Source organism: Eschscholzia californica, unplaced genomic scaffold, assembly GCF_041429995.1.
Source record: "Eschscholzia californica isolate CP2 unplaced genomic scaffold, dmEscCali1.0.p SCAF_1, whole genome shotgun sequence".
Taxonomy (NCBI): Eukaryota; Viridiplantae; Streptophyta; class Magnoliopsida; order Ranunculales; family Papaveraceae; genus Eschscholzia; species Eschscholzia californica.
This window is the reverse complement of record NW_028238198.1, coordinates 4,361,079-4,386,665: the sequence shown is the minus strand read 5'-3', so window position 1 is coordinate 4,386,665 and position 25,587 is coordinate 4,361,079. Positions and strand designations below refer to the sequence as shown.

Below are 25,587 nucleotides of genomic sequence, written 5' to 3'. Positions count from 1 at the left end.
TTAAATTAAAAAAAATACAAATCTATTGTTTATTTTGAATATAAAAAATTAAAACTTTAGAAAGGATTTTCTATAAATAATGACATGATTTAGAAATGACTTTTGGAAAGATTTTAGGAATAGTTATTAGTTAATAGGATATAATTTTCATAAATAAGTATAGAAAAGATTTTTAGAAAGAGTTTTTTGAATTGGTTTTAGAAATTACTTTGTGGAAATAATTAATAGAGGGTGACTTACATAAATAAATTAATAAGTTTAGGAAAGATTCTATGAAAAGATTTTTGGGAAATGATTTTAGAAATTATATTTTGAAACTAATGATGATTTATATAAATAGAAGATGATTTACATAAATAGGTTAACAAGTTTAAGAAAGATTCTTGAAAAGATTTCGTGAAAGTGATTTTAGAAATTACGTTTTGGAAATAATATAGAGGATGATTTGAATAGATAAATTAACAAGTTAGGAAAGATTTTTCGAAAATATTTTATGGAAATGAATCTTTTAGGAACAATTTTGTTGGATAGATCTTTTCGAAAAGGAATGTTTTCAAATTCTCTTTTAAAATAAGACATGAAAAAAAAAAAAAAAAAAAAAAAACAGGTTTTGATGGGCCGGGCCTGGCCCGTCGGGCCCAAACCGTAGGCCCAGCCCGGGCCCGGAATAGAACCCGGGTTGGCCAGGCCCGTTTTCCGTACGGGCCGGTCCCGGGCCGGCCTGGCCTTCATAACGAACACTAGGAAAGAGTCATCAATTTCGGCTATCTAGAAAGAGAAATTTGATTGAAAATCGAAGTCTTGAGCAACAAGGAAACCTTTCTTCTTCTTCTTCCTCGCCATACAAGAATAGAAAGGAGACAGCCATGCTTAAACAGGCAGCAATTACTTCTACAAAAGTGAGAATAGCTACAATTGCAGTAAACCCTAGTTGTTGTTGTAGTTGCTCTTCTTCTACTTTTCTTATCACCTCCCCAAGGGGAAGAAGAAGAATGCCTCACTTTTCATCTTCAGCTTCCCCAACTCCACTCTCAACCACCACCACCACCACCACCGATGCCAAACCCAAACCATGGCTTCTCGTCGGTCTCGGCAATCCCGGCAAGATTTATAAAGGAACCAGGCACAATGTAATACTCTCTCAATCTGTAAATTCGTTACCCTAATTCAACCCTGTTGTTTAATAGTTTGGTGGGTATTGCTCTATCTGCCAATTGGGGAAATCTGATTAAACCCTGATTTCTCATTTACTGAGTAAATAAAAGTTCTTGCTTTTTATTTCAATTTCACATTATAATTATCAGAAGTTAATCGATACACATGTACTTATCAGTAATGACAATGGGGATATTTGATTTTAACTGTTAACCTAATAGAAAGTTTAGTTAGAATTGTCAAAATCAAACACCTATACTATCATAGAGTTGGTATTATATTACCAATTCACATGGATGCTATTCAATTTGACTAACTATTCAGTGATATCTTATAATGGACTTATTTCTTAGGTGGGTTTTCAAATGTTGGATGCTATAGCTGAAGCCGAAGGGATATCAATGAACACTGTCTCCTTCAAAGCTCTCTTTGGAAAAGGTGCACATGTTTTCCAAGTTTTAAACCTATTTTACGTTGCTATATCCGAACACATGAAATGAGAATCACAGTCTTAAAGTAATGATGGGAGTGTCGAAACTAATATCACTGATTCAGGGTGTATATACCTATCTAATGGTCAAATTTCATATTGTTCTTGTTCAATATATTTTTATTTTTATTTTGAAACTTGATTGAATATGTAGGGGAAAAAATATTTACAAGAGGAAAAAAAAGAAAAAGAATAATGAAGGGGGAATATAAACGTTACAAGTCACCTAATGATATCCCCCCAACGTGATATGAAATCATAATAAGAATAGATCTTAGCCCAACCAATATGCCTGCTCCAAGAAAACAAAAGTCCTAGAACGTCTTCCTTCTCCACTACCGGCCTCTTGAGTAGGTCATTGAAAATCCCATCATTCCTGGCCTTCCATATAGACCAACACAAAGCGTATGGGATAAGGCGCCACAACTCCCTTTTCTCTTTCTTAATAGGGATCACGCCCCACTTCTCAAGGACTAGGTCGATGGATCTAGGAAAACACCACGAGAAACCTAGAGCTTCGGTAAAGAAAATCCACAGATTATATGCTTCCCCACAATGGATGAAAAGGTGGCTGATGGACTCCTCATTTTGATTGCATCTGCTACATCTGTTGGGAATAATCATCCCTCTCTTCCGAAGATTGTCCATAGTAGGCAGCTACCCTAGCACAGCAGCCCACACCACAAAGCTGACTTTTGGAGGAATAAACTTTGACCACAAATTTGTAGTTCAATATTGAGATGAAAAAATTTGGTGTTGATGTTAATTGAACATGCTTACAGCTCTGAGAAAACATTGGGCCTCTTTGAAACTTGTACGAGTATAATATTTTTGTTCTTCCCCCACTATAGGATTAGACGCTCGGAAATGGTTATTTATAAGCCATTACTATGAGATCATAACACCAAAAATATGCCCCTTGAACCATCCCAATGTTGTCTAACGAGCTTGTGCACATATCTTTTTGTGGTTATTCTCCATAATAATGTATTGTATATATCGAACACGTACACTTATCACATTCAGGCAGCAGAAGAACTGAAACGAAAACAAGATATTTACACAACATAAACTAAGTTAACGTGAAGTTAAACAGTAAAATGTAAAGGTTTATTTACGCTTTGTTTGATACAGTGAGAATGATGTTATGCCAAAAATGATTTGTTTGGCGAATCCTAAATAACTGTGTCATGCAAAAACTGACTTGTTTGGTGAATCTCAAAATTTTCATCTTTTTGGATTTTTTGTAAATTTTCCGTTAATATTGAAACTTTTGATATTATTAAATGTCCATTCTTGAACTAAAAGTTCCTTTATATTTCATTTTCATTTATTCTAAATAACGTAACTACACGAGCGCGATAGACAATCATGCATGTCCACCACTGTTTGGTGCAGTGGTTAGATGGTAACTTTGAAAACCGGGGGTCACGGGTTCGATTCTCATTACTGAGAATCGAACCGGTGACCTCATTTCTTCAAAGTGAGCATCCAACCACTATAACAAGAGGTGGTGGACTTTTTAAAGTTTAATTTTCTAGTTTGTTACTTTATTTGCATTGGCCCAATTGATTATGTTATTTTACCACAATAATCGAGGCAGCACAAACCCATCCACAATTGGCTCACACTAATATAATTTCCTTCACTAAAAGCACCACCATCCTCACCAGCACAACCATTATCATCTTCCTCCCCCCTCTCTGAAGACAACCAGAACCCTTGTCGGGGGTGAGACGTGGTGATAAGTTTAAAACTACATTTACTTTACATCATCCAAAAAAACATCAAAATTGTAATGTGGAAGGCATCCTTTGTCGATAATTAGTTTTGAGTTGGATGACGACAATGATGGGAGTGTCGAAACTAATATCACTGATTCAGGGTGTATACTATAATGGTCAAATTTCATATTGTTCTTGTTCAATATGCTCAACTTCGTTAGTTTACCGCAAGTTTGTAGTTCAATATTGAGATGAAGAATTTGGTGTTGATCAGTTGATGTTAATTGAACATGCTTACCGCTCTGAGAGAACGTTGGGCCTCTTTCAAACTTGTATAATATTTTGTTCTTCCCCCACTAGGCCACTATAGGATTAGACGCTCGGAAATGGTTATTTATAAGCCATTACTATGAGATCATAACACCGCAAATATGCCGCTTGAACCATCCCAATGTTGGCTAACGAGCTTGTGCACATATCTTTTTGTGGTTATTCTCCATAATAATGTATTGTACATATCGAACACGTACACTTATCACATTCAGGCAGCAGAAGAACTGAAACGAAAACAAGAGCCTACTTATCCTGATGACGATTATATTGAACCCTGAAGTTGGTCTAAATTTGAATTATACAATGGTATCATATAATTTGATCTGCACGTTTTAGACCCTTTACTGCCACTTTACTGACATTGGCAAACTATCTTAAGGACTTTTACCACTTACATGGGTCTTGATTGGACTTGATCCATTTGGTGCAGGTCGTATAGGCAATGTGCCAGTTATGCTTGCGAAACCACAAACTTTCATGAATGAAAGTGGTCAATCTGTAAGTAGCAAACTCTGTGAACTTCTGTTATCTTCACAGTGAACGTTAGTAAACAAAGTTGTGCTTATGGGTTATGATCATTTGATTTTTTTAGGTTGGTTCTCTTGTCTCGTACTACAAGATACCTCTAAAACAAGTAGTCGTGGTAAGAAAGTTTTGCCTGTGTGAGGTTATTTAATGTTTCAATTTCCCAATCTAATTTATGAAACCGTGTTCGCCTTCTCTATAGATATTTGATGACTTGGATTTGCCGTTTGCATCACTACGTCTACTTCCAAAAGGCGGACATGGAGGACATAATGGGTAATCTTTTCATTTTGGTTGCACTTTTCTTAGTTATATTTGTTTTGATGTTTAAGCAACCAGTCCTTCACTTGCAGAATGAGAAGTATCATTGACCACTTCAAAGGAAGTCGTGACTTTCCTCGGCTGAGAATAGGTAGGAAATTGAATATATAAATATATATATATGTGTGTGTGTGTGTGTGTGTGTGTGTGCGTGCGTGCGTGTGTGTGTTTAGTGTGTGTGCCCCCACTTATGTCATTCTTTTCTAACAATTTTTGTTGGTTATTGAAGGAATTGGACGACCTCCTGGGAAAATGAATCCTGCCAGCTTTGTTCTTCGACCCTTTGATAGAAAAGAGAGGGAAGAGGTACGTTATACCCATTCCTTAAAAATAGACAACACCGACCCAAGAAAATGTAAGATTTTAGAAAAGCAAAAAAGAAAGGAAGTAAGAAACTTTAGTTGATGATTCTAATGTTTGATGTTTCAGTTGGATTTCACCTTCCAACATGGATTGGAAGCAATGAGAATTCTTTTGGTAGAGGGATTTGAGAAAAGTGCAACATTTGTTAACTCTGCAAAATCAATGAAGCAGCTCGGCTGAGTGATGAAGTACAAGAACATCATGTTCAGATAATCAAGATTCAAGAACCAACTGATTTTGAATGGACAGAATACTCGAAGAGGGCCAAGCTAGTGATTCAAGCTTCTCAATTCGTGTAAGCAAATCTGTAAGAGTTAATTTATCAAATAAGAGTTAATTTATCAATTCTTTTACTAAAAGTTTTACTCTGGTAATTATCGATGAATATTCTTGGTTTGATAATAATTTCAAGATTATTCAAGAAAATCAAAGAACGATGTACATTAGATTAGCTGTGACATAATTAATCTATACATTTTAGACTGAAATCGACTGCCTTATATAATAGTACTTCTTTACTGGGGCAAATGTTTGAAAATCCATAAAGTTGAGACCTAAAAAGTGGTAAATTTCTCTCAACAAAAAAAAAGTGGTAAATTTCATCATTAACTTGTGATGTAAATTAGGGTTTAAACTATATAATGGTGATCCCCATGTGATTCTTTTGATGCAGTCAAACACAAGTTACTAAGGAGGTAAAAGTATTTGGCCCAAACACCTAACTTCTCAAAGGGTGAGTCGAATAATTGAACACAAAGATAAAGGCCTTGTTAACCTCACTCTTTTTGTTCATCCACTTTTGATCAATTCTGATTTTGATAATCTTTGCAGTTAATTGAGTGAAGAGACAGTTACCATAATAAATATAGATCTTTTCACTTGGTCAAAGTCTCATGGTAAAATTTAGTGATATTACTTCATCTTGGAATGTCTAAAAAGGAAAAATCTACAATTTCAGTTGATTAGACGTACAGGATTAGAAATTTCTAATTGGATACAAAGGTGATGGTGGGAGTCTTTGTACATTCTCCGGGGTCCTCTTTCGGCGTACTCCGGGGTGCACTCTCCTTCACAGGATAAGGGTATTTTAATTTTTTCACAATTTTTGTAAGACTGAAAAAACTAAGATACCATTGTCCTGTGACGGGGGTACACAAAGAAGTATGTCTAGGGAGTTCCCAAGTCATTTTTGAATTGGATATTGGATACAGTTTGGCAGGAAAATGTAAGAGAAATAAAGGTACTGTACCCATTAGGCCACAAGTGATAGGATATAATATAATACATGTAAATAATAATGCAAGGGAACCCCTTTTATGGCTTGAAATGGCATATATTATTTGTATATTATAAATATCAAATTTAGGCATATGAGATTTAATCAAGTGGAGAATCAAATCATTATATGTGTAGGTTGTCCAACCAGTTAAGATATTTTTATTCATATATTCATTTCTAAAGATGATTTAAAATAAAGTCAATTGGACCCAAAAGTTTAGTTATTAGAGAAAGAGAAATATAATAAAGTCCTTATTTTTGTAAGGAAGGGTTAAATTCGGGTAGATTTCGTCCTATGCCAGTACTTCTTGAATACGATAGGCTTCTTTCAAATTGTGAAACGTTGAGATCTTGTGTATAAGAAACTTATATCTTTCTTGGGGTAAAAGTGAATTTCTAAATAATTATGCAACTTTATAAACTAATCTATTGATAACCCAATCTATATTTGTTTATATTAATAACTACATTTCAGTAAATAATTGATGAAAATACGTAGTTACAAGAATCTATATTTGTTTATATTAATAACTACATTTCAGTAAATAATTATACAAACTTTTGTTTGGCGAATCCTAAATAACTGTGTCATGCAAAAACTGACTTGTTTGGTGAATCTCAAAATTTTCATCTTTTTGGATTTTTTGTAAATTTTCCGTTAATATTGAAACTTTTGATATTATTAAATGTCCATTCTTGAACTAAAAGTTCCTTTATATTTCATTTTCATTTATTCTAAATAACGTAACTACACGAGCGCGATAGACAATCATGCATGTCCACCACTGTTTGGTGCAGTGGTTAGATGGTAACTTTGAAAACCGGGGATCACGGGTACTGAGAATCGAACCGGTGACCTCATTTCTTCAAAGTGAGCATCCAACCACTATAACAAGAGGTGGTGGACTTTTTAAAGTTTAATTTTCTAGTTTGTTACTTTATTTGCATTGGCCCAATTGATTATGTTATTTTACCACAATAATCGAGGCAGCACAAACCCATCCACAATTGGCTCACACTAATATAATTTCCTTCACTAAAAGCACCACCATCCTCACCAGCACAACCATTATCATCTTCCTCCCCCCTCTCTGAAGACAACCAGAACCCTTGTCGGGGGTGAGACGTGGTGATAAGTTTAAAACTACATTTACTTTACATCATCCAAAAAAACATCAAAATTGTAATGTGGAAGGCATCCTTTGTCGATAATTAGTTTTGAGTTGGATGACGACAATGATGGGAGTGTCGAAACTAATATCACTGATTCAGGGTGTATACTATAATGGTCAAATTTCATATTGTTCTTGTTCAATATGCTCAACTTCGTTAGTTTACCGCAAGTTTGTAGTTCAATATTGAGATGAAGAATTTGGTGTTGATCAGTTGATGTTAATTGAACATGCTTACCGCTCTGAGAGAACGTTGGGCCTCTTTCAAACTTGTATAATATTTTGTTCTTCCCCCACTAGGCCACTATAGGATTAGACGCTCGGAAATGGTTATTTATAAGCCATTACTATGAGATCATAACACCGCAAATATGCCGCTTGAACCATCCCAATGTTGGCTAACGAGCTTGTGCACATATCTTTTTGTGGTTATTCTCCATAATAATGTATTGTACATATCGAACACGTACACTTATCACATTCAGGCAGCAGAAGAACTGAAACGAAAACAAGAGCCTACTTATCCTGATGACGATTATATTGAACCCTGAAGTTGGTCTAAATTTGAATTATACAATGGTATCATATAATTTGATCTGCACGTTTTAGACCCTTTACTGCCACTTTACTGACATTGGCAAACTATCTTAAGGACTTTTACCACTTACATGGGTCTTGATTGGACTTGATCCATTTGGTGCAGGTCGTATAGGCAATGTGCCAGTTATGCTTGCGAAACCACAAACTTTCATGAATGAAAGTGGTCAATCTGTAAGTAGCAAACTCTGTGAACTTCTGTTATCTTCACAGTGAACGTTAGTAAACAAAGTTGTGCTTATGGGTTATGATCATTTGATTTTTTTAGGTTGGTTCTCTTGTCTCGTACTACAAGATACCTCTAAAACAAGTAGTCGTGGTAAGAAAGTTTTGCCTGTGTGAGGTTATTTAATGTTTCAATTTCCCAATCTAATTTATGAAACCGTGTTCGCCTTCTCTATAGATATTTGATGACTTGGATTTGCCGTTTGCATCACTACGTCTACTTCCAAAAGGCGGACATGGAGGACATAATGGGTAATCTTTTCATTTTGGTTGCACTTTTCTTAGTTATATTTGTTTTGATGTTTAAGCAACCAGTCCTTCACTTGCAGAATGAGAAGTATCATTGACCACTTCAAAGGAAGTCGTGACTTTCCTCGGCTGAGAATAGGTAGGAAATTGAATATATAAATATATATATATGTGTGTGTGTGTGTGTGTGTGTGTGTGCGTGCGTGCGTGTGTGTGTTTAGTGTGTGTGCCCCCACTTATGTCATTCTTTTCTAACAATTTTTGTTGGTTATTGAAGGAATTGGACGACCTCCTGGGAAAATGAATCCTGCCAGCTTTGTTCTTCGACCCTTTGATAGAAAAGAGAGGGAAGAGGTACGTTATACCCATTCCTTAAAAATAGACAACACCGACCCAAGAAAATGTAAGATTTTAGAAAAGCAAAAAAGAAAGGAAGTAAGAAACTTTAGTTGATGATTCTAATGTTTGATGTTTCAGTTGGATTTCACCTTCCAACATGGATTGGAAGCAATGAGAATTCTTTTGGTAGAGGGATTTGAGAAAAGTGCAACATTTGTTAACTCTGCAAAATCAATGAAGCAGCTCGGCTGAGTGATGAAGTACAAGAACATCATGTTCAGATAATCAAGATTCAAGAACCAACTGATTTTGAATGGACAGAATACTCGAAGAGGGCCAAGCTAGTGATTCAAGCTTCTCAATTCGTGTAAGCAAATCTGTAAGAGTTAATTTATCAAATAAGAGTTAATTTATCAATTCTTTTACTAAAAGTTTTACTCTGGTAATTATCGATGAATATTCTTGGTTTGATAATAATTTCAAGATTATTCAAGAAAATCAAAGAACGATGTACATTAGATTAGCTGTGACATAATTAATCTATACATTTTAGACTGAAATCGACTGCCTTATATAATAGTACTTCTTTACTGGGGCAAATGTTTGAAAATCCATAAAGTTGAGACCTAAAAAGTGGTAAATTTCTCTCAACAAAAAAAAAGTGGTAAATTTCATCATTAACTTGTGATGTAAATTAGGGTTTAAACTATATAATGGTGATCCCCATGTGATTCTTTTGATGCAGTCAAACACAAGTTACTAAGGAGGTAAAAGTATTTGGCCCAAACACCTAACTTCTCAAAGGGTGAGTCGAATAATTGAACACAAAGATAAAGGCCTTGTTAACCTCACTCTTTTTGTTCATCCACTTTTGATCAATTCTGATTTTGATAATCTTTGCAGTTAATTGAGTGAAGAGACAGTTACCATAATAAATATAGATCTTTTCACTTGGTCAAAGTCTCATGGTAAAATTTAGTGATATTACTTCATCTTGGAATGTCTAAAAAGGAAAAATCTACAATTTCAGTTGATTAGACGTACAGGATTAGAAATTTCTAATTGGATACAAAGGTGATGGTGGGAGTCTTTGTACATTCTCCGGGGTCCTCTTTCGGCGTACTCCGGGGTGCACTCTCCTTCACAGGATAAGGGTATTTTAATTTTTTCACAATTTTTGTAAGACTGAAAAAACTAAGATACCATTGTCCTGTGACGGGGGTACACAAAGAAGTATGTCTAGGGAGTTCCCAAGTCATTTTTGAATTGGATATTGGATACAGTTTGGCAGGAAAATGTAAGAGAAATAAAGGTACTGTACCCATTAGGCCACAAGTGATAGGATATAATATAATACATGTAAATAATAATGCAAGGGAACCCCTTTTATGGCTTGAAATGGCATATATTATTTGTATATTATAAATATCAAATTTAGGCATATGAGATTTAATCAAGTGGAGAATCAAATCATTATATGTGTAGGTTGTCCAACCAGTTAAGATATTTTTATTCATATATTCATTTCTAAAGATGATTTAAAATAAAGTCAATTGGACCCAAAAGTTTAGTTATTAGAGAAAGAGAAATATAATAAAGTCCTTATTTTTGTAAGGAAGGGTTAAATTCGGGTAGATTTCGTCCTATGCCAGTACTTCTTGAATACGATAGGCTTCTTTCAAATTGTGAAACGTTGAGATCTTGTGTATAAGAAACTTATATCTTTCTTGGGGTAAAAGTGAATTTCTAAATAATTATGCAACTTTATAAACTAATCTATTGATAACCCAATCTATATTTGTTTATATTAATAACTACATTTCAGTAAATAATTGATGAAAATACGTAGTTACAAGAATCTATATTTGTTTATATTAATAACTACATTTCAGTAAATAATTATACAAACTTTTGTTTGGCGAATCCTAAATAACTGTGTCATGCAAAAACTGACTTGTTTGGTGAATCTCAAAATTTTCATCTTTTTGGATTTTTTGTAAATTTTCCGTTAATATTGAAACTTTTGATATTATTAAATGTCCATTCTTGAACTAAAAGTTCCTTTATATTTCATTTTCATTTATTCTAAATAACGTAACTACACGAGCGCGATAGACAATCATGCATGTCCACCACTGTTTGGTGCAGTGGTTAGATGGTAACTTTGAAAACCGGGGATCACGGGTACTGAGAATCGAACCGGTGACCTCATTTCTTCAAAGTGAGCATCCAACCACTATAACAAGAGGTGGTGGACTTTTTAAAGTTTAATTTTCTAGTTTGTTACTTTATTTGCATTGGCCCAATTGATTATGTTATTTTACCACAATAATCGAGGCAGCACAAACCCATCCACAATTGGCTCACACTAATATAATTTCCTTCACTAAAAGCACCACCATCCTCACCAGCACAACCATTATCATCTTCCTCCCCCCTCTCTGAAGACAACCAGAACCCTTGTCGGGGGTGAGACGTGGTGATAAGTTTAAAACTACATTTACTTTACATCATCCAAAAAAACATCAAAATTGTAATGTGGAAGGCATCCTTTGTCGATAATTAGTTTTGAGTTGGATGACGACAATGATGGGAGTGTCGAAACTAATATCACTGATTCAGGGTGTATACTATAATGGTCAAATTTCATATTGTTCTTGTTCAATATGCTCAACTTCGTTAGTTTACCGCAAGTTTGTAGTTCAATATTGAGATGAAGAATTTGGTGTTGATCAGTTGATGTTAATTGAACATGCTTACCGCTCTGAGAGAACGTTGGGCCTCTTTCAAACTTGTATAATATTTTGTTCTTCCCCCACTAGGCCACTATAGGATTAGACGCTCGGAAATGGTTATTTATAAGCCATTACTATGAGATCATAACACCGCAAATATGCCGCTTGAACCATCCCAATGTTGGCTAACGAGCTTGTGCACATATCTTTTTGTGGTTATTCTCCATAATAATGTATTGTACATATCGAACACGTACACTTATCACATTCAGGCAGCAGAAGAACTGAAACGAAAACAAGAGCCTACTTATCCTGATGACGATTATATTGAACCCTGAAGTTGGTCTAAATTTGAATTATACAATGGTATCATATAATTTGATCTGCACGTTTTAGACCCTTTACTGCCACTTTACTGACATTGGCAAACTATCTTAAGGACTTTTACCACTTACATGGGTCTTGATTGGACTTGATCCATTTGGTGCAGGTCGTATAGGCAATGTGCCAGTTATGCTTGCGAAACCACAAACTTTCATGAATGAAAGTGGTCAATCTGTAAGTAGCAAACTCTGTGAACTTCTGTTATCTTCACAGTGAACGTTAGTAAACAAAGTTGTGCTTATGGGTTATGATCATTTGATTTTTTTAGGTTGGTTCTCTTGTCTCGTACTACAAGATACCTCTAAAACAAGTAGTCGTGGTAAGAAAGTTTTGCCTGTGTGAGGTTATTTAATGTTTCAATTTCCCAATCTAATTTATGAAACCGTGTTCGCCTTCTCTATAGATATTTGATGACTTGGATTTGCCGTTTGCATCACTACGTCTACTTCCAAAAGGCGGACATGGAGGACATAATGGGTAATCTTTTCATTTTGGTTGCACTTTTCTTAGTTATATTTGTTTTGATGTTTAAGCAACCAGTCCTTCACTTGCAGAATGAGAAGTATCATTGACCACTTCAAAGGAAGTCGTGACTTTCCTCGGCTGAGAATAGGTAGGAAATTGAATATATAAATATATATATATGTGTGTGTGTGTGTGTGTGTGTGTGCGTGCGTGCGTGTGTGTGTTTAGTGTGTGTGCCCCCACTTATGTCATTCTTTTCTAACAATTTTTGTTGGTTATTGAAGGAATTGGACGACCTCCTGGGAAAATGAATCCTGCCAGCTTTGTTCTTCGACCCTTTGATAGAAAAGAGAGGGAAGAGGTACGTTATACCCATTCCTTAAAAATAGACAACACCGACCCAAGAAAATGTAAGATTTTAGAAAAGCAAAAAAGAAAGGAAGTAAGAAACTTTAGTTGATGATTCTAATGTTTGATGTTTCAGTTGGATTTCACCTTCCAACATGGATTGGAAGCAATGAGAATTCTTTTGGTAGAGGGATTTGAGAAAAGTGCAACATTTGTTAACTCTGCAAAATCAATGAAGCAGCTCGGCTGAGTGATGAAGTACAAGAACATCATGTTCAGATAATCAAGATTCAAGAACCAACTGATTTTGAATGGACAGAATACTCGAAGAGGGCCAAGCTAGTGATTCAAGCTTCTCAATTCGTGTAAGCAAATCTGTAAGAGTTAATTTATCAAATAAGAGTTAATTTATCAATTCTTTTACTAAAAGTTTTACTCTGGTAATTATCGATGAATATTCTTGGTTTGATAATAATTTCAAGATTATTCAAGAAAATCAAAGAACGATGTACATTAGATTAGCTGTGACATAATTAATCTATACATTTTAGACTGAAATCGACTGCCTTATATAATAGTACTTCTTTACTGGGGCAAATGTTTGAAAATCCATAAAGTTGAGACCTAAAAAGTGGTAAATTTCTCTCAACAAAAAAAAAGTGGTAAATTTCATCATTAACTTGTGATGTAAATTAGGGTTTAAACTATATAATGGTGATCCCCATGTGATTCTTTTGATGCAGTCAAACACAAGTTACTAAGGAGGTAAAAGTATTTTGGGTATAGAGTGTGTGGATGAAACATTTTTTGTACATCTTTATGGTCCACATAGTTACAAAAAAGAGGACAGCTGCACCATAAATATCACAGACCAACAACAACAACAACCTCTCACTGTCTCACATCATAATACCCTCCTTCCTCACATGCATGCATTTATATAAGTTCACACTTCCTCTAATTTGACTTAAATTTTCTATTAATTGTTCCATAAATAAGAATAAATAACTCTTTTCTTACACAAATCACAATTTGCCCCCTCATCTACCTCTTAATTTACTATACATGCCACTGTTCCCATTACAATATTCCCTTGCTTTCTTCCTTGTCACTTATTGAAGTTCCCACACCCTAATAACCTAATTCCCATCCCAACCCTATTTCTCTCCCCCGAATCCCATCAACCAACTCTCTTGAATTCCCCAAGGCGTGGCAATATCGTTAAATTACCACAACATCAAGGGCAAACCTGTCAATTAAAATACATTACTAAAAATCTTACTCACAATTTTCTAGCATTTCTCGGAAGAGAAACCAACAAGAGACTTATCAAGATCGAAACTGACACGTGTTCCTTGCTGTTGAATATTCCCAATTATCGATAAAGAAGATGACGTTGGTGCAAACGCTAAACAAAAAGTACCCACCGAATCAACCGGTATCAAATAATTCTTAGCCGGTAAAGCCAACGATTTTCCACCTGGAAAATGAAAAGCAACGGTCGGAACTACCACACTATTCATCTTTGATAGATCGTAACAAGTATCAAATAACGATACACCGTCAGTAGACGGTAAATTCTTAGTTGATTTAACGAACGAGTCACGAAGTGAGTTATATGCATCGGTTTGTAACCGAGTCACTGACGTTCCCGAGTCAATAATGATTCCACCGTTACCACTTTCATCCATCTCAAAAGATGACGGAGGTATCGTTAACATCTCTCCCGCTACACTTAACCCTGTTAACCCCAAGTAATAATAAGTATCGAATTGACGGTTTTTAAGTAACGGTGTTGTAACGGTGGGGTTGGCTTTAGCGGAGCCGAACTCAAGTGTTGATGCCGAAGTCGAATCACGGTCAACTAAACAATAAGAGAAAGAAGAAGCATTGACTTGTGAAGGGAAAGAGAGTGAACCACCACCAAGACCGAGTAAGCCGTCCGAGCCGACAAATAAGCCTTCGTTATCGTGGCCACAGCCGAGAGCGATATTATCAACGGAAGCCGAGTCATTAAACGTAACAGTTTCTGATACGAAATCACCAACAGTGTAAGAACCGTCACCGTAAGAAACCTGATACAAACAAGAACCGCTACGACAGGCCGATACGTCAAGAGATTGGCATTGTTGACTGTTACAAGAAAGGGGAGAGTAAGTAGAAGAAGATGAAGGTTGATAAATCGGGTCGTGTTCATCGTAACAGTCCGTACAAGGTGCGCATTGTAACCAGGTGACGTCACTACCTGTATCAAGAACCATATAGAATTGTTTTGGTGGATGACCGATTCCGATTTGAGAGAAGTACTCACCGCTTCCAAGACTCGTTCCTGAAATAATCGGACCTTCTAAATCGTTCGAGTCAACTTCGATTTGACTATCAGTTGTTGTTATCAACGGTTTAAGATCAGATCCTTTTATGCCTTTAATGGCTAGATCTAGTTTGGTGTTAAGAGATCTAACTCGGGCTGAGTCTCGTTTGAATCGAGCTAGAGCTAGGGTTTTATAATCCTGGTGAGATGATTTACGGAGAGTATCACGAGAATGTAATTGCAGAGTGAAGGATGAAGAAGAAGATGAAATGGAAGCTTTAGTTTCTTCGTATCGGAAGGGGGTTTTAGTGGTTTCTTGAGGATTGAAAGAGAGAATATGGAGTGTTTTCTTAAGTGAATCGGAGACATCAAGGACTGAAGTTTTGGGGATTTTTGATAAGCCTCGAGAAAGGGCAGAAGAAGAAAAGGATAAGCTAAAGAGAAAAAAGCAAAGGCAAAACCTAAGTTTCGCCATTGTTGTTGCAGACAAGAGGCTGGGTTAGGGCTAGTGAGGGAGTTGGGGTTATTTAAGAGTGAGAGGGAGGGAGTGTTTACTGTTTTAGAGAGAGAGAGAAAGAGAGTGATGGGGAGTGGGACCATTGGTGGGACAAATGAGAGTCACGGTAAATTGATAAGAAAACAGAAAGCATTTATAGCGTGAAATGCGGAAGTAAGATTTCCGGAGAGGGAAAGTGTGAAGCTCATAACATATAAAATGTTGGCATATATAGGGACGCCTTGTTTGGTATAAAGGGGTACCCTAATTTTTTTTAGCTAGGGAAGTGTGAATCTCCATAATCACACTTTCCATAATCACCCCTTATTTCGCTCTCTTTCAAAAACACTCCTTCCTTCAGCTTTATTCACCATTCTTTTCCTCAATTTGTTCTTCAGCTTAAGTCTCCTTCAGCATTATCTTTTTCCAATCTAATTTCTTTCTTTGTTCTGATCACAAATTTTTTTCTCAACCGTCGATAATATTTGGAGGAAAGAGACTGAGCATTAAAAGTAGTCGAAAAAATTATTGTTAGCACTCGGAGGAAGAGAACGACGAAGGTCAATTTCCTTTGACCCCAAACATCTATTGGCATCCGGGCAAGGATTCAAGCTCGGACCAGTCCGAGGGGTTTCAAACTGGCATGTTCAAGTTGTTATTTTTCTTGTTTTGGGGTTGCTACCATATTCAAAGCTAAATTTGCTTCATAAAAAATTCTAACTTCATTTGATTTTTCAATATTAGATCTAATTTGAGTTTTTAATGTTACATGAATATGATTTGTGTTTTAGGGTTTGATACTTTGGAATTACTTGTGTTTAGGACTTTTAATTTCAGATCTTTATCGATGTATCATGGTATGTTTTGTCGTGATGATGATGACGACTAGGATAAGAAGAAGACATGAAGAAAAAGGATAAGAAGAAACAAAATATGAGAGCGAGAGTAAAAAAGGGGCACCAAGTTCCTATCCAAGAGCGTACCCGGCATGAACAACAATTTCGCTGGGTGCCTTTAGCGTCTCCCAAGAGACTTTAAAGTTTTAGTGGTGTTGCTATCTTGGGTGACAAATGTTAAATCACTTATACACAAGTCCTTAAATGTATGGGTTAATTCCGTTTTGGCCTCCAATTTGTGACCAACTGGCCGGTTTGGCCCCTAATTGTGTCCGGCAGTTCGTTTTGACCTCCATATATGTCCGGGAGTTCGTTTTGGCACCCGATATTTATCAAACGTACCAATTTTGCCCTTATGGCATTTTTGTAAATTCTTTTTCTTTTTCTGATTCTTTTCATTTTCTTATTCTTCTTTGTTTTTGTCTTTAATGTGTATACACTTTCACTCTTCTCTCTCTTTAACTTTTGCATACAAAGAAATCCTCAATCCACCACTATCTTCTCTCTTATTATCTTCATGTTCTAAATCATCTTCCCACCATCATTGTCTTCTTCAGAAAAAGAATTTCATAGAAATTTTGCAAAAAAAATTAAGAAAAGTTATAAGTGCTTGAAGGAGAACACATTTGAGCATTTGAGATAAACATGAAGAACTGATCTGAGAAATAAACATGAAGAATAGATCTGAAAAATAAATCTGAAGAATAGAACGAGTTTTGAAGATTTTCAATTTCTCTTTTGACTGCCCTAATTTCGATCTTCACCTTCAAACACGAATTAGCTGCACATAAAACAATTCCTGAGATGAAGAATACTTAGAAAGGATAAAATGATAGAAATCACCTAATCCCTTTTCCCATCCATCAAACAATTCAGAAAAGAAAATTGTCGAAAGGAAGAAATCACCTAAAATCGTGGAAATCACTTAAAACTAGAAGAAGAGAGTAAGCTGGGTTCTTGACTTTTGATACTATAAATTACAGAGAAGAAATTAAAGAAGGGAGACGGAAGAGAGTAAAACAATGAATCATATTAAAAGTGGAAATCTTGTTCCAATCTCCCTTATTATTTCCATCAGATTTCAAATAAAGAAAGATATAGACATAGGTGAGTGAATCTTGAAAAAAAAAATCCAAAATCCATAACAGTAGAGAGAGAAATATAATGCCTTTTAGAGAGAGAAAATGAAAATTTTATGGGTTAATCCATGTATCCCAAACCTTCCATTTGAGATTTTCTATTTCAAATAGATATTGTGAATCTATGATTCTGTCTCTGAAACTCTTTGGTGAATGATTTAGTTTTGAAGTTCTTAAGTTTTTCCTCTTTGATGAAGAGAGAGGATGGAGAAAGACTCTGCAAATTAAACGAGAGAGACAAAAAAATTGAAATGAAAAAAAGAACTTGAAAAAAGAATTTACAAAAATGCCATAAGGACAAAATTGGGATATTTGACAAAAATTGGAGGCCAAAACGAATTGCCAGACACATATGGGGGCCAAAATGAACTGCCGCACATACGGGAGCCAAAATGGCCAGTTCGTCACAAATTGGGGGCCAACACGGAATTAACCTAAATGTATTATAGAAAGTTATTGACATTTAAAAGTCCATGCACTTAACCAAACATGAGCTCCCGATAGAGTTGGTCTCCCTGTACACTAGCCAGGGTCCCTAAACAACCCAACTAAAAGAATCTATGAACTTACTAGTTCAATTGTTGTGAATTTGTCCTCTCTTTCTTGTTACTTTATCTTTAACCAGTACTTTTTAGTAAACTAGTAAAAATGTTGAATTAAAAAGTCAAAATAAGTCAAAACTTGCACATAAATATTTGTGGAGTGGAATTCCATCCTCTTCGCTCATGAAACACACTAAAACCGAGTCCATCCCGGCTCAATCTCAGGCCCTCAGCATAACCTAACATGCTTGAAGCATGATATAGGTTACAAAGATCACAAAAATCAATTTAATTTTCGTTCCTCTTGAGGGGACAAATGCCTCAGAATGCATATAGTGCTTTCGACGATATTTCCCCATCTTCCGGGGCGATTGCAACAAAATATGATCTAAAGTGCTATCTCAAGATCATGGATGGTCTAACACTTATAGAAGGTTGGGGTCAAAAGAAATTGACCATAGTCAATGTTCCAAAACGATATAACAAAGAAAAATCGACACGCCTATAGAACGACCCCATTAATTATTTTATGTCACAAAAAGGAGAAAAAAAAGTCATTATTGACTTAAAGTAAAGTAGTAATCGAGTTGTTTTAGAAAGGGAAAGTTGTTAATTTTTTCATTGGTCAAATTAGGTCTATCTTTACTTTACTTTCTTTTTTCATTAGAATCCGTCTTGAGTTCTTGGTATGATTGCAAGACAATATACAAACTTTATTTCTCTTGAGTTTTGAATCTCAAGTCTCAACTACCCAAAAAGCAACCACCCTCTCATTTATTTCATATCTACTTATTGTTTTCAATGGGACAAAAGATCAGTAAAACCTATTTGTTATTAATTGGTCAAATCTTACTTTTTTAGAAAAAAAAAATTTGTGGTATGTTACAATATAAAAAATGATTCCAGAGTTTGGAGTACCATGGTTTTTTTTTTTTTTTTAAACAACATAACTTCTATTGACGATACGAAATAGTTACATTTGAGTTATGATGGGAAGAGTACCATGGGTTTCATGAAAGGACTCCACGATCAGCTCATAAGGAAATCCTATAGGCTGAAAGCTCTGCTAAAGGTCAATAAGTCTCGGAATTGGGGGGGTTGCATTTTGGACCCGAGGCGCCTTAACAACATGAACAAGTCGTTTGATTTGAATTCATTACTACAAAGAGAGTCACTTAACTAAATAGTTATTACATTAAATAGCTTATTAACTATTAGAGATCATGATCATTAACTATCTCAAATTATACATCTCCTTCCAACAAAAACATATATAAGCATAGGAAATCTCTACTAATATAATTAGATAAAGGACTTAAGTATAGAAGCTATATGTGGATGAATCCATGATAATATTTCGCAACCCGCCGATTGTTGAAGCGAACATGATAAATGTACCCACCACTATGCAAGCCTGCATTCGAAACAAATCGAAAAAAGGAAGCCGATTAGTAAGTTTTCTAGCTACTTCCATATTACCTTGTTGCAGTTAGAGGTATCAATCTGTCCGGGCTGTACAGTTGCTTGGTGGGCCCACATTTTGGTCCTTTATAAAGGCCCAATATAATCAGGTGGGGCCTTATAAAGGCTGACAAAGTGGGTGCATCGGCCCAGTTTGAACCTCTTGATGTTCAGGCTAGGCCCTTCTTAAGCAGGCCTGGGCTGGGCTCAGATAGGCTCAGCCAGATTGACACTTCAAGTTGCAGTTATTCGAAAGAACCGAGTTGAATGACGGGCTGTGCTAATTACCCAGTTTATGAACCATGATAGACTGAATCTTCTCGGTTTCTTTATTGCTAGCCACATTATACAGGGGAGCTGCAACCATTTTAGAAACTCAAACAATTAGTTCAATAGTTCATCAGTATATGTGTCAAAATACTATATTATAAGTATGTTGATTAAAACTTACGAAAAAAGAGGTTGGAGCGAAACCGAATCCTCCGAAGAATCCAAGAAGATCCCCGAAAAATGGAAACGTTACACCAACGAACAACGTAAGAGCTACATTAAGAATGAAACTAAATTATATCTCAAGAACTTGAATTGTGAACTAGTTATCTCACGAACGTATTACTTTACTGACTTTGAAATATGAAAATGGATGATAATAAATGCATAAATTTTACCCACCAACATAAGTAGATCGAGTGACAAGTCGAAGTGGAAATCCCCGGGAGACTTTGAACAATTTCACCATTAAATTCTCAAGCATATCGAACACTGGTATCGCATATATCTGAACAAGATTATTAGTTATAAGACGTGACGATAATAAAAGACTAACATTAGTGTTACATAGACCAGATTATCTGACCACTGGCCTGGTATCTGGTGTGTGACAGTGGACATACCACACTATAGAAGTTTCTTACCTGATAGCTACCGATGACGTGGACAACAACCATCAAATTAGCTGCTGCGATAAGCCACTCGGGCCGTTTGAGGGCCAAAAGAAGATTGTCTTCGACGTCTTGACCGAAGGCCCAATAACCGATCATGGCAACAGGGAAGTAGCAAATTGCAGTAATAAAATAGGCTAACCTTACACCTCTCCACATTGGAACTTTGGAAGGCTTCTCAGGGGTGGAAGGAATGGTGGCCTGAATCTCAAGGACCACAGCATGCCCGGCGAAAGCAAAAGAAATCTCACCCAAAGCGTTGAACACCCGAAACATGTAGTCAGTAGATGTAGTTTTCTTGTACGCGTAGCTCACGTTGTCGATTGGTCCCCGGCTCAGACAGCCCACCCATGATATTGTCGAATAACTGCATCAAGAATCGACATATCCAAATTAAGTCATAGGGGTGGCCACGCCCAAAGCAGCTAAAACAATTAAAGTGACTGTTTTGGGCCTCAAAGTCAGACAGGCCCACACAAACTAAATCAAGTAAGCTTTACTGTAAGCTTTGGGCCGAGGCCTTAAACATCCAAAATGGCTGCTTTGGGCCGAGGTTAAGAGGCCCATATTAACATTAAGTAAGCTTTACTGTCAGGGTGACCTAGGTTAAAAGAGGCCCTTGCAGACAAACTTAAATAAAGTTTACTGCTATAAAGATGAGAACCACCCAGTCCCAAAACAGCGAAAGTGGCTGCTTTGGGCCGCCAAGGTCAAAAGAGACCTATATATATATATATATATATATATATATATATATATATATATATATAAAGTTATATATACATGTTCAATCTTGACTAATTTATGAGTTTGTAAGTAGAACCTAGTGACATATGAGCAGTATTATTGTTACCTGAGAGACATGATGGCGGCGGCTAAGGAAATACCAGCAACAGAATTGAAGTTAGGAAGCTGAGAGAGGAAGAAATGAATGGAACCAAAGATGCAAATCCAGTAAGACTGTTTAAGTCTGGTGCAATCAGAGCAAGCAATCTCCATAAACTTCTTTAGACACTTCCCTCCTGTTACCATGTAAACTATGTCACACCCAACTTGAACTATGAGTTGCTGAGGAACAACTACCCATGGCCCAAGTTTCGGTCCGAAAGCATGCCGCCCCAGTTCATAATATCGGTCGAATCGAGTCCCACCAGGAACAAGTTCATGAAGTTGTATCATTTGCCATATTGTAAACAAGGTTATGCACCATGATAACACTAGTACAAATGTTCCTGGACCCCTGCACGGGGAGAGAGAGTGGAGAGAGAACGAAAACAATTATTAGCAAATGGGGAGAAAATATGCTCAAGTTATACGTCGCCACATTAGCTGGAGGGCTAGGGGAGGGAGAAATAAATTTTTTTGAATAAAAAATCACAGTTTGATGAAATTGTAGCTTATTGTAGGGAAATATATGGCGAAAACTTCCTCAGTTCCTAATTTTTTTTTATAAGCAAAGAAATCAATTAGGTTTTTAGGTTTCATCTCTCTATAAGGCTTCCGAATAAGATGCACGTATTTTGCACAGGTTTGTCCAATTTGTATGCATGGTTTGCTTAGGGAACTCAAGTCCAAATAAAATAAAACATTAACATATTCTTTTAAGCAAGATCCACAAGAAAGGAGGCCTTCGCGTTTAAAGATATATGAATAAAAATCGAAAGTTATGTACCATCCCAAGTAGGACATAGCATAAGGCAAGCTGAGGACCCCAGCACCAACCATGGCAGTAACACAGTGAAAAGCTGAGTACCACCATTTTGCATGTCTAGGAGGACCTATCTCTTGCTCTTTATCATTGTTCATCCATTGATTTTTTTCTTCTTTACCCTTACAAACTTCCTGCATATTAATTTCAACCCCATTAGTCTAAGTATTTGGAGATGATGAACAAAACAAAATCTCTTTCGCTTTCTCTGATCTCTTACCTGAGGATGGAGTACTGGAGACTCTGAGACCATCTCTGCAAGTATGCAAATGAAATGTGGGATATGAAGAAACAAAGAGAGAGATATATAGTGAAAGAGAAGAAGCTAACTAGAGTGGTATTTATTGTGAAAGATGATGATTTAAGTAATGCTTGAATCATCATTAAAAGCAACTAAAGGAAATATATCCACGTTTGCACTTTGAATGAATTGATGTGAATCTGCCCTACCACTTACTAGTGCACTAGCAACTACTCCCCAATTTCTTGAAAAAATGTCAAAGTAACAACTATAAAGTAATAAAGTTGCAACATTTTTTTTAGTAACATGTAATAATCTCTATGATCCCTAACACATGTGGAAAATTTAGTTCCACTTTATCGCTTTTTTGGGCGAATTATTTCTTTTCGAAAGACACTAGACAACTTTTTTTTGTTTTTACCTTATAATGTTGGGCGAAATATATATGTAAATCTTTACTAACATTTTATTTTGTCTAAATGACAAACTCAAAACAGGAAATAGGTCAAATAAGAAAACTAGTACATGACGCATTACGAATGCTTACTAATAGGTAAGCTTGAGGTCATGAGGATAGAAAATATGTTGGTTGGTATGTTAAATCTATGTAATTTCATATGATTAGTGGAATTACAGTTGGTGTGTGATATATAATCTAGATGAGTTGCAGAGTTTAGGTTGGTACTCCATCTCTTTTTAGGGTTTGTGGGGTAATTTTCATCAAAGTAGCTTTGAATAATATAGACAAGAAAGGTGTGAAGATACAATTAACTGAAGTTGATTTAGAGCCACTAATCCCTTTTTATGATCTGACATAAGTAAGAGTATATTAATTCTCTCAACTTGCTTAATTACAAAGAATCTTTGAGATAAATAATAGTAAATGAAAATGAACACATATCTAAACTTTAATTAGTTTGGAGTATTGTCTTAAGAAACAAATGCTACTTTCAGTTTTTTTTTTTCTTTTTTATAAATATTCTTTCTAAACCCATAAGCTCCAACTTGTAACTTTTTCTTTTTCCATTGATTTAGCTAGTACCACTTTACTTAAAAGAACCTTCCGTCTTCCCCGTTTTACCTTACAAGATTACGTGATGTCTTTTTCGTTGAATTGTTCAGCGTGTGCCTCGAACCCTTACCTCTAGGTAGAAGATTATACCTCTTACCACTCCAATCAAGGGTTGTTGGCAAGATTACGTGATGTCCTTCTGTGCCATACACACATGCGGGTAATCAAAGAAATATGCTATCTTGCTGGTGGCTTAGAAAATATAGAGCAAGTACTGATTACATGCTACACACACTGACATACATATATGTATACCGGACGATCTTTTAATTAATTTTCATGCATGATGATGTTTTAAATTAGGAGTATAATTTGTGGAGCATTTGGAAAGAGAGGAACAAAATTAAGAATGTTCTGAGAGAGTTAATATAACATTTTAAAAACTCTATTTCTCCCTCCATTTTGGTCCCTCCCCCAGCCCTCCGCCGATGTGGCGACATATCACTGGAGTATATTTTCACAATTCTCTCTCCAATTGCTCCACACTCAAGTGATATGTTGTCACATCAGCGGAGGGCTGGGGCAGGGACCAAAATGGAAGAATGAATAGAACTTATCGTAACATTTTGAGCATATACATACAAGCCTTTTAAAATTCATTGTTGTTTGTTCAGTGCATTTGAGAGGGAAGAAAGTAGGATGCTAGTCTATGGAATTTGACCTAATTGACTTTAGCTTTCTCTTAAAAAGAAAAAAAGGTAGGACCAAGTTCAACTTTATGTCTCCAATATGGTTGAAACCTCAAAGGCGTGTTGAAAAGAAAGAACTTGTCCAATAGAAGAGAAAAAGAAACAAGAAGAAAAATAATCTGAAAAACGGATGCCCTCTAGAAATGAAGAATCTTTTCTTTTGTATATGGAAAAGAAAGCTAAAATAATTATAATCAAATTTTAAAGAAAATAAAGTTAGGAGTACCCCTGTCTCAAGGACAGACAACCCATGGGATGAGAATGAATAGACAAGGATTTATTTTTTATTAGAGCTTAGGGGTGTGCACATATTCAAACACATTCCATGTATTGAAATTTTTAAATCATCGTGCGGAATGAAATCCATTTTCGTTTATTATTTTTTGTCATCCAAATATCTAAAAACACAAGCAGTTCCTCGATGGAGTAGGTACTATAATTGCAACCCTTCTTTCCTAGAGAGGTCTAATTAGCCATTGAGAGAAAACAGACTAAGTTTTCAGACTTCTTGAACAATTGAGATGGCATTATGAATTTGCAATCTTGTTACTTGTAACCACTTTGTTTAGCCTTAGTTTTGTTTTTGTTGTTTTTTTTCATTTTTGTTTGCGTTTCAGGTGCTCTGTTTTTCGAGAATGATTTTGAACGCAATCACCTTGGTTGCTTGTTATTCGACCTTGGACTTTTTTTCCTTATTCCAAAAGAGCACTTATAATGTAAAACTTTAGGCCTACATCTAATCTAAGCTTGGTTTAATAGGGCTCTTAATATCATTCTTGTAAGGGATATTGTCAGAGAGGTGAATCAGGTAAACAAAATATGTGTTACTAACGTCTAATGGAAGAGAAGATGAAAAATAGAAAAATGGGGCAAAATAGAAGCAGGTCATCTTTACGGGGCAAAATGGAATTATTATTTGTTGTAACATTCTACTAGATTATGTTTATATTTTCGGATTAATCCAAGACCTCAAATTAAACTAGATTATGCTAGATATGGATTTCTACTTTAAGATACACTATTGATGTCCCATCATTAGAAACCAGGCACCAAAATACAAGGCCATGCACCATTTACAATTCTTTTGGAGCCCTTATGAGAAGAATCATTTCGAAGATATGTAGTTATTTTTGGACACTTTTTTTTTCTTGAAGTCATTCAGTCTATCCAACTTCATAATTAAATAGACAAGACATTAAAAGTCTATATTCATATAGAGATTAGTTACAACTAATCCCAACCATTTCTCTTTCATTTCTTTACCTTTATTCTTCTCTTGTTTGCTTTTTTATTTTTTTTCTAGTGGCATTTAAAACTTTTGGATAAATAAAAGTATATTTTTCATTAAAACTTTAGAGAAAGATATACTATGGTTTTGATATACCCAA

General features: G+C 35.7%; 5 protein-coding genes across 5 annotated transcripts; 3 read left to right on the top strand and 2 right to left on the bottom strand.

Annotated features, from left to right (window-relative positions):
* Positions 1-748: 748 nt before the first annotated feature.
* LOC147563420 (peptidyl-tRNA hydrolase, mitochondrial-like) lies at positions 749-5,399 on the top strand. Its single transcript, XM_086637603.1, has 8 exons — positions 749-1,130; positions 1,509-1,593; positions 4,133-4,200; positions 4,295-4,345; positions 4,430-4,503; positions 4,581-4,639; positions 4,778-4,854; positions 4,978-5,399. Exons 1-8 carry the CDS (start codon positions 867-869, stop codon positions 5,089-5,091), a joined length of 792 nt encoding a protein of 263 aa, XP_086493729.1. The 5' UTR covers positions 749-866; the 3' UTR covers positions 5,092-5,399.
* Positions 5,400-8,009: 2,610 nt separating this feature from the next.
* LOC147563419 (peptidyl-tRNA hydrolase, chloroplastic-like) lies at positions 8,010-9,331 on the top strand. Its single transcript, XM_086637573.1, has 6 exons — positions 8,010-8,132; positions 8,227-8,277; positions 8,362-8,435; positions 8,513-8,571; positions 8,710-8,786; positions 8,910-9,331. Exons 1-6 carry the CDS (start codon positions 8,088-8,090, stop codon positions 9,021-9,023), a joined length of 420 nt encoding a protein of 139 aa, XP_086493699.1. The 5' UTR covers positions 8,010-8,087; the 3' UTR covers positions 9,024-9,331.
* Positions 9,332-11,941: 2,610 nt separating this feature from the next.
* Positions 11,942-13,261, top strand: LOC147563418 (peptidyl-tRNA hydrolase, chloroplastic-like). The gene is made up of 6 exons (XM_086637561.1): positions 11,942-12,064; positions 12,159-12,209; positions 12,294-12,367; positions 12,445-12,503; positions 12,640-12,716; positions 12,840-13,261. The coding sequence occupies exons 1-6, from the start codon at positions 12,020-12,022 to the stop codon at positions 12,951-12,953; spliced, it is 420 nt and encodes a 139-aa protein (XP_086493687.1). The 5' UTR covers positions 11,942-12,019; the 3' UTR covers positions 12,954-13,261.
* A 403-nt stretch (positions 13,262-13,664) lies between these two features.
* Positions 13,665-16,280, bottom strand: LOC147563417 (protein ASPARTIC PROTEASE IN GUARD CELL 1-like). Its single transcript, XM_086637580.1, has one exon. The coding sequence runs from the start codon at positions 15,487-15,489 to the stop codon at positions 13,996-13,998; it is 1,494 nt and encodes a 497-aa protein (XP_086493706.1). The 5' UTR covers positions 15,490-16,280; the 3' UTR covers positions 13,665-13,995.
* A 2,928-nt stretch (positions 16,281-19,208) lies between these two features.
* On the bottom strand, positions 19,209-22,571 carry LOC147563416 (Transmembrane amino acid transporter family protein). The gene is made up of 8 exons (XM_086637591.1): positions 22,418-22,571; positions 22,162-22,331; positions 21,343-21,729; positions 20,463-20,856; positions 20,221-20,326; positions 20,000-20,091; positions 19,837-19,905; positions 19,209-19,501 (listed from the first exon to the last, which is right to left on the bottom strand). The coding sequence occupies exons 1-8, from the start codon at positions 22,448-22,450 to the stop codon at positions 19,403-19,405; spliced, it is 1,350 nt and encodes a 449-aa protein (XP_086493717.1). The 5' UTR covers positions 22,451-22,571; the 3' UTR covers positions 19,209-19,402.
* Positions 22,572-25,587: the final 3,016 nt, after the last annotated feature.

Bases quoted from the DNA above. Each gene is read 5' to 3' on its own strand.
- LOC147563420 (XM_086637603.1), top strand. From the start codon at position 867: ATGCTTAAACAGGCAGCAATTACTTCTACAAAAGTGAGAATAGCTACA. The intron at 1,594-4,132 runs GTGCACATGTTT...CATTTGGTGCAG, and splicing joins CAAAGCTCTCTTTGGAAAAG to GTCGTATAGGCAATGTGCCA. The intron at 4,640-4,777 runs GTAGGAAATTGA...TGGTTATTGAAG, and splicing joins CTTTCCTCGGCTGAGAATAG to GAATTGGACGACCTCCTGGG.
- LOC147563419 (XM_086637573.1), top strand. From the start codon at position 8,088: ATGCTTGCGAAACCACAAACTTTCATGAATGAAAGTGGTCAATCT. The intron at 8,133-8,226 runs GTAAGTAGCAAA...TGATTTTTTTAG, and splicing joins TGAATGAAAGTGGTCAATCT to GTTGGTTCTCTTGTCTCGTA. The intron at 8,572-8,709 runs GTAGGAAATTGA...TGGTTATTGAAG, and splicing joins CTTTCCTCGGCTGAGAATAG to GAATTGGACGACCTCCTGGG.
- LOC147563418 (XM_086637561.1), top strand. From the start codon at position 12,020: ATGCTTGCGAAACCACAAACTTTCATGAATGAAAGTGGTCAATCT. The intron at 12,065-12,158 runs GTAAGTAGCAAA...TGATTTTTTTAG, and splicing joins TGAATGAAAGTGGTCAATCT to GTTGGTTCTCTTGTCTCGTA. The intron at 12,717-12,839 runs GTACGTTATACC...TTGATGTTTCAG, and splicing joins ATAGAAAAGAGAGGGAAGAG to TTGGATTTCACCTTCCAACA.
- LOC147563417 (XM_086637580.1), bottom strand. From the start codon at position 15,489: ATGGCGAAACTTAGGTTTTGCCTTTGCTTTTTTCTCTTTAGCTTATCC.
- LOC147563416 (XM_086637591.1), bottom strand. From the start codon at position 22,450: ATGGTCTCAGAGTCTCCAGTACTCCATCCTCAG. The intron at 21,730-22,161 runs GTACATAACTTT...CTCCCCGTGCAG, and splicing joins GCTATGTCCTACTTGGGATG to GGGTCCAGGAACATTTGTAC. The intron at 19,906-19,999 runs GTAAGTTTTAAT...AAATGGTTGCAG, and splicing joins TCGCTCCAACCTCTTTTTTC to CTCCCCTGTATAATGTGGCT.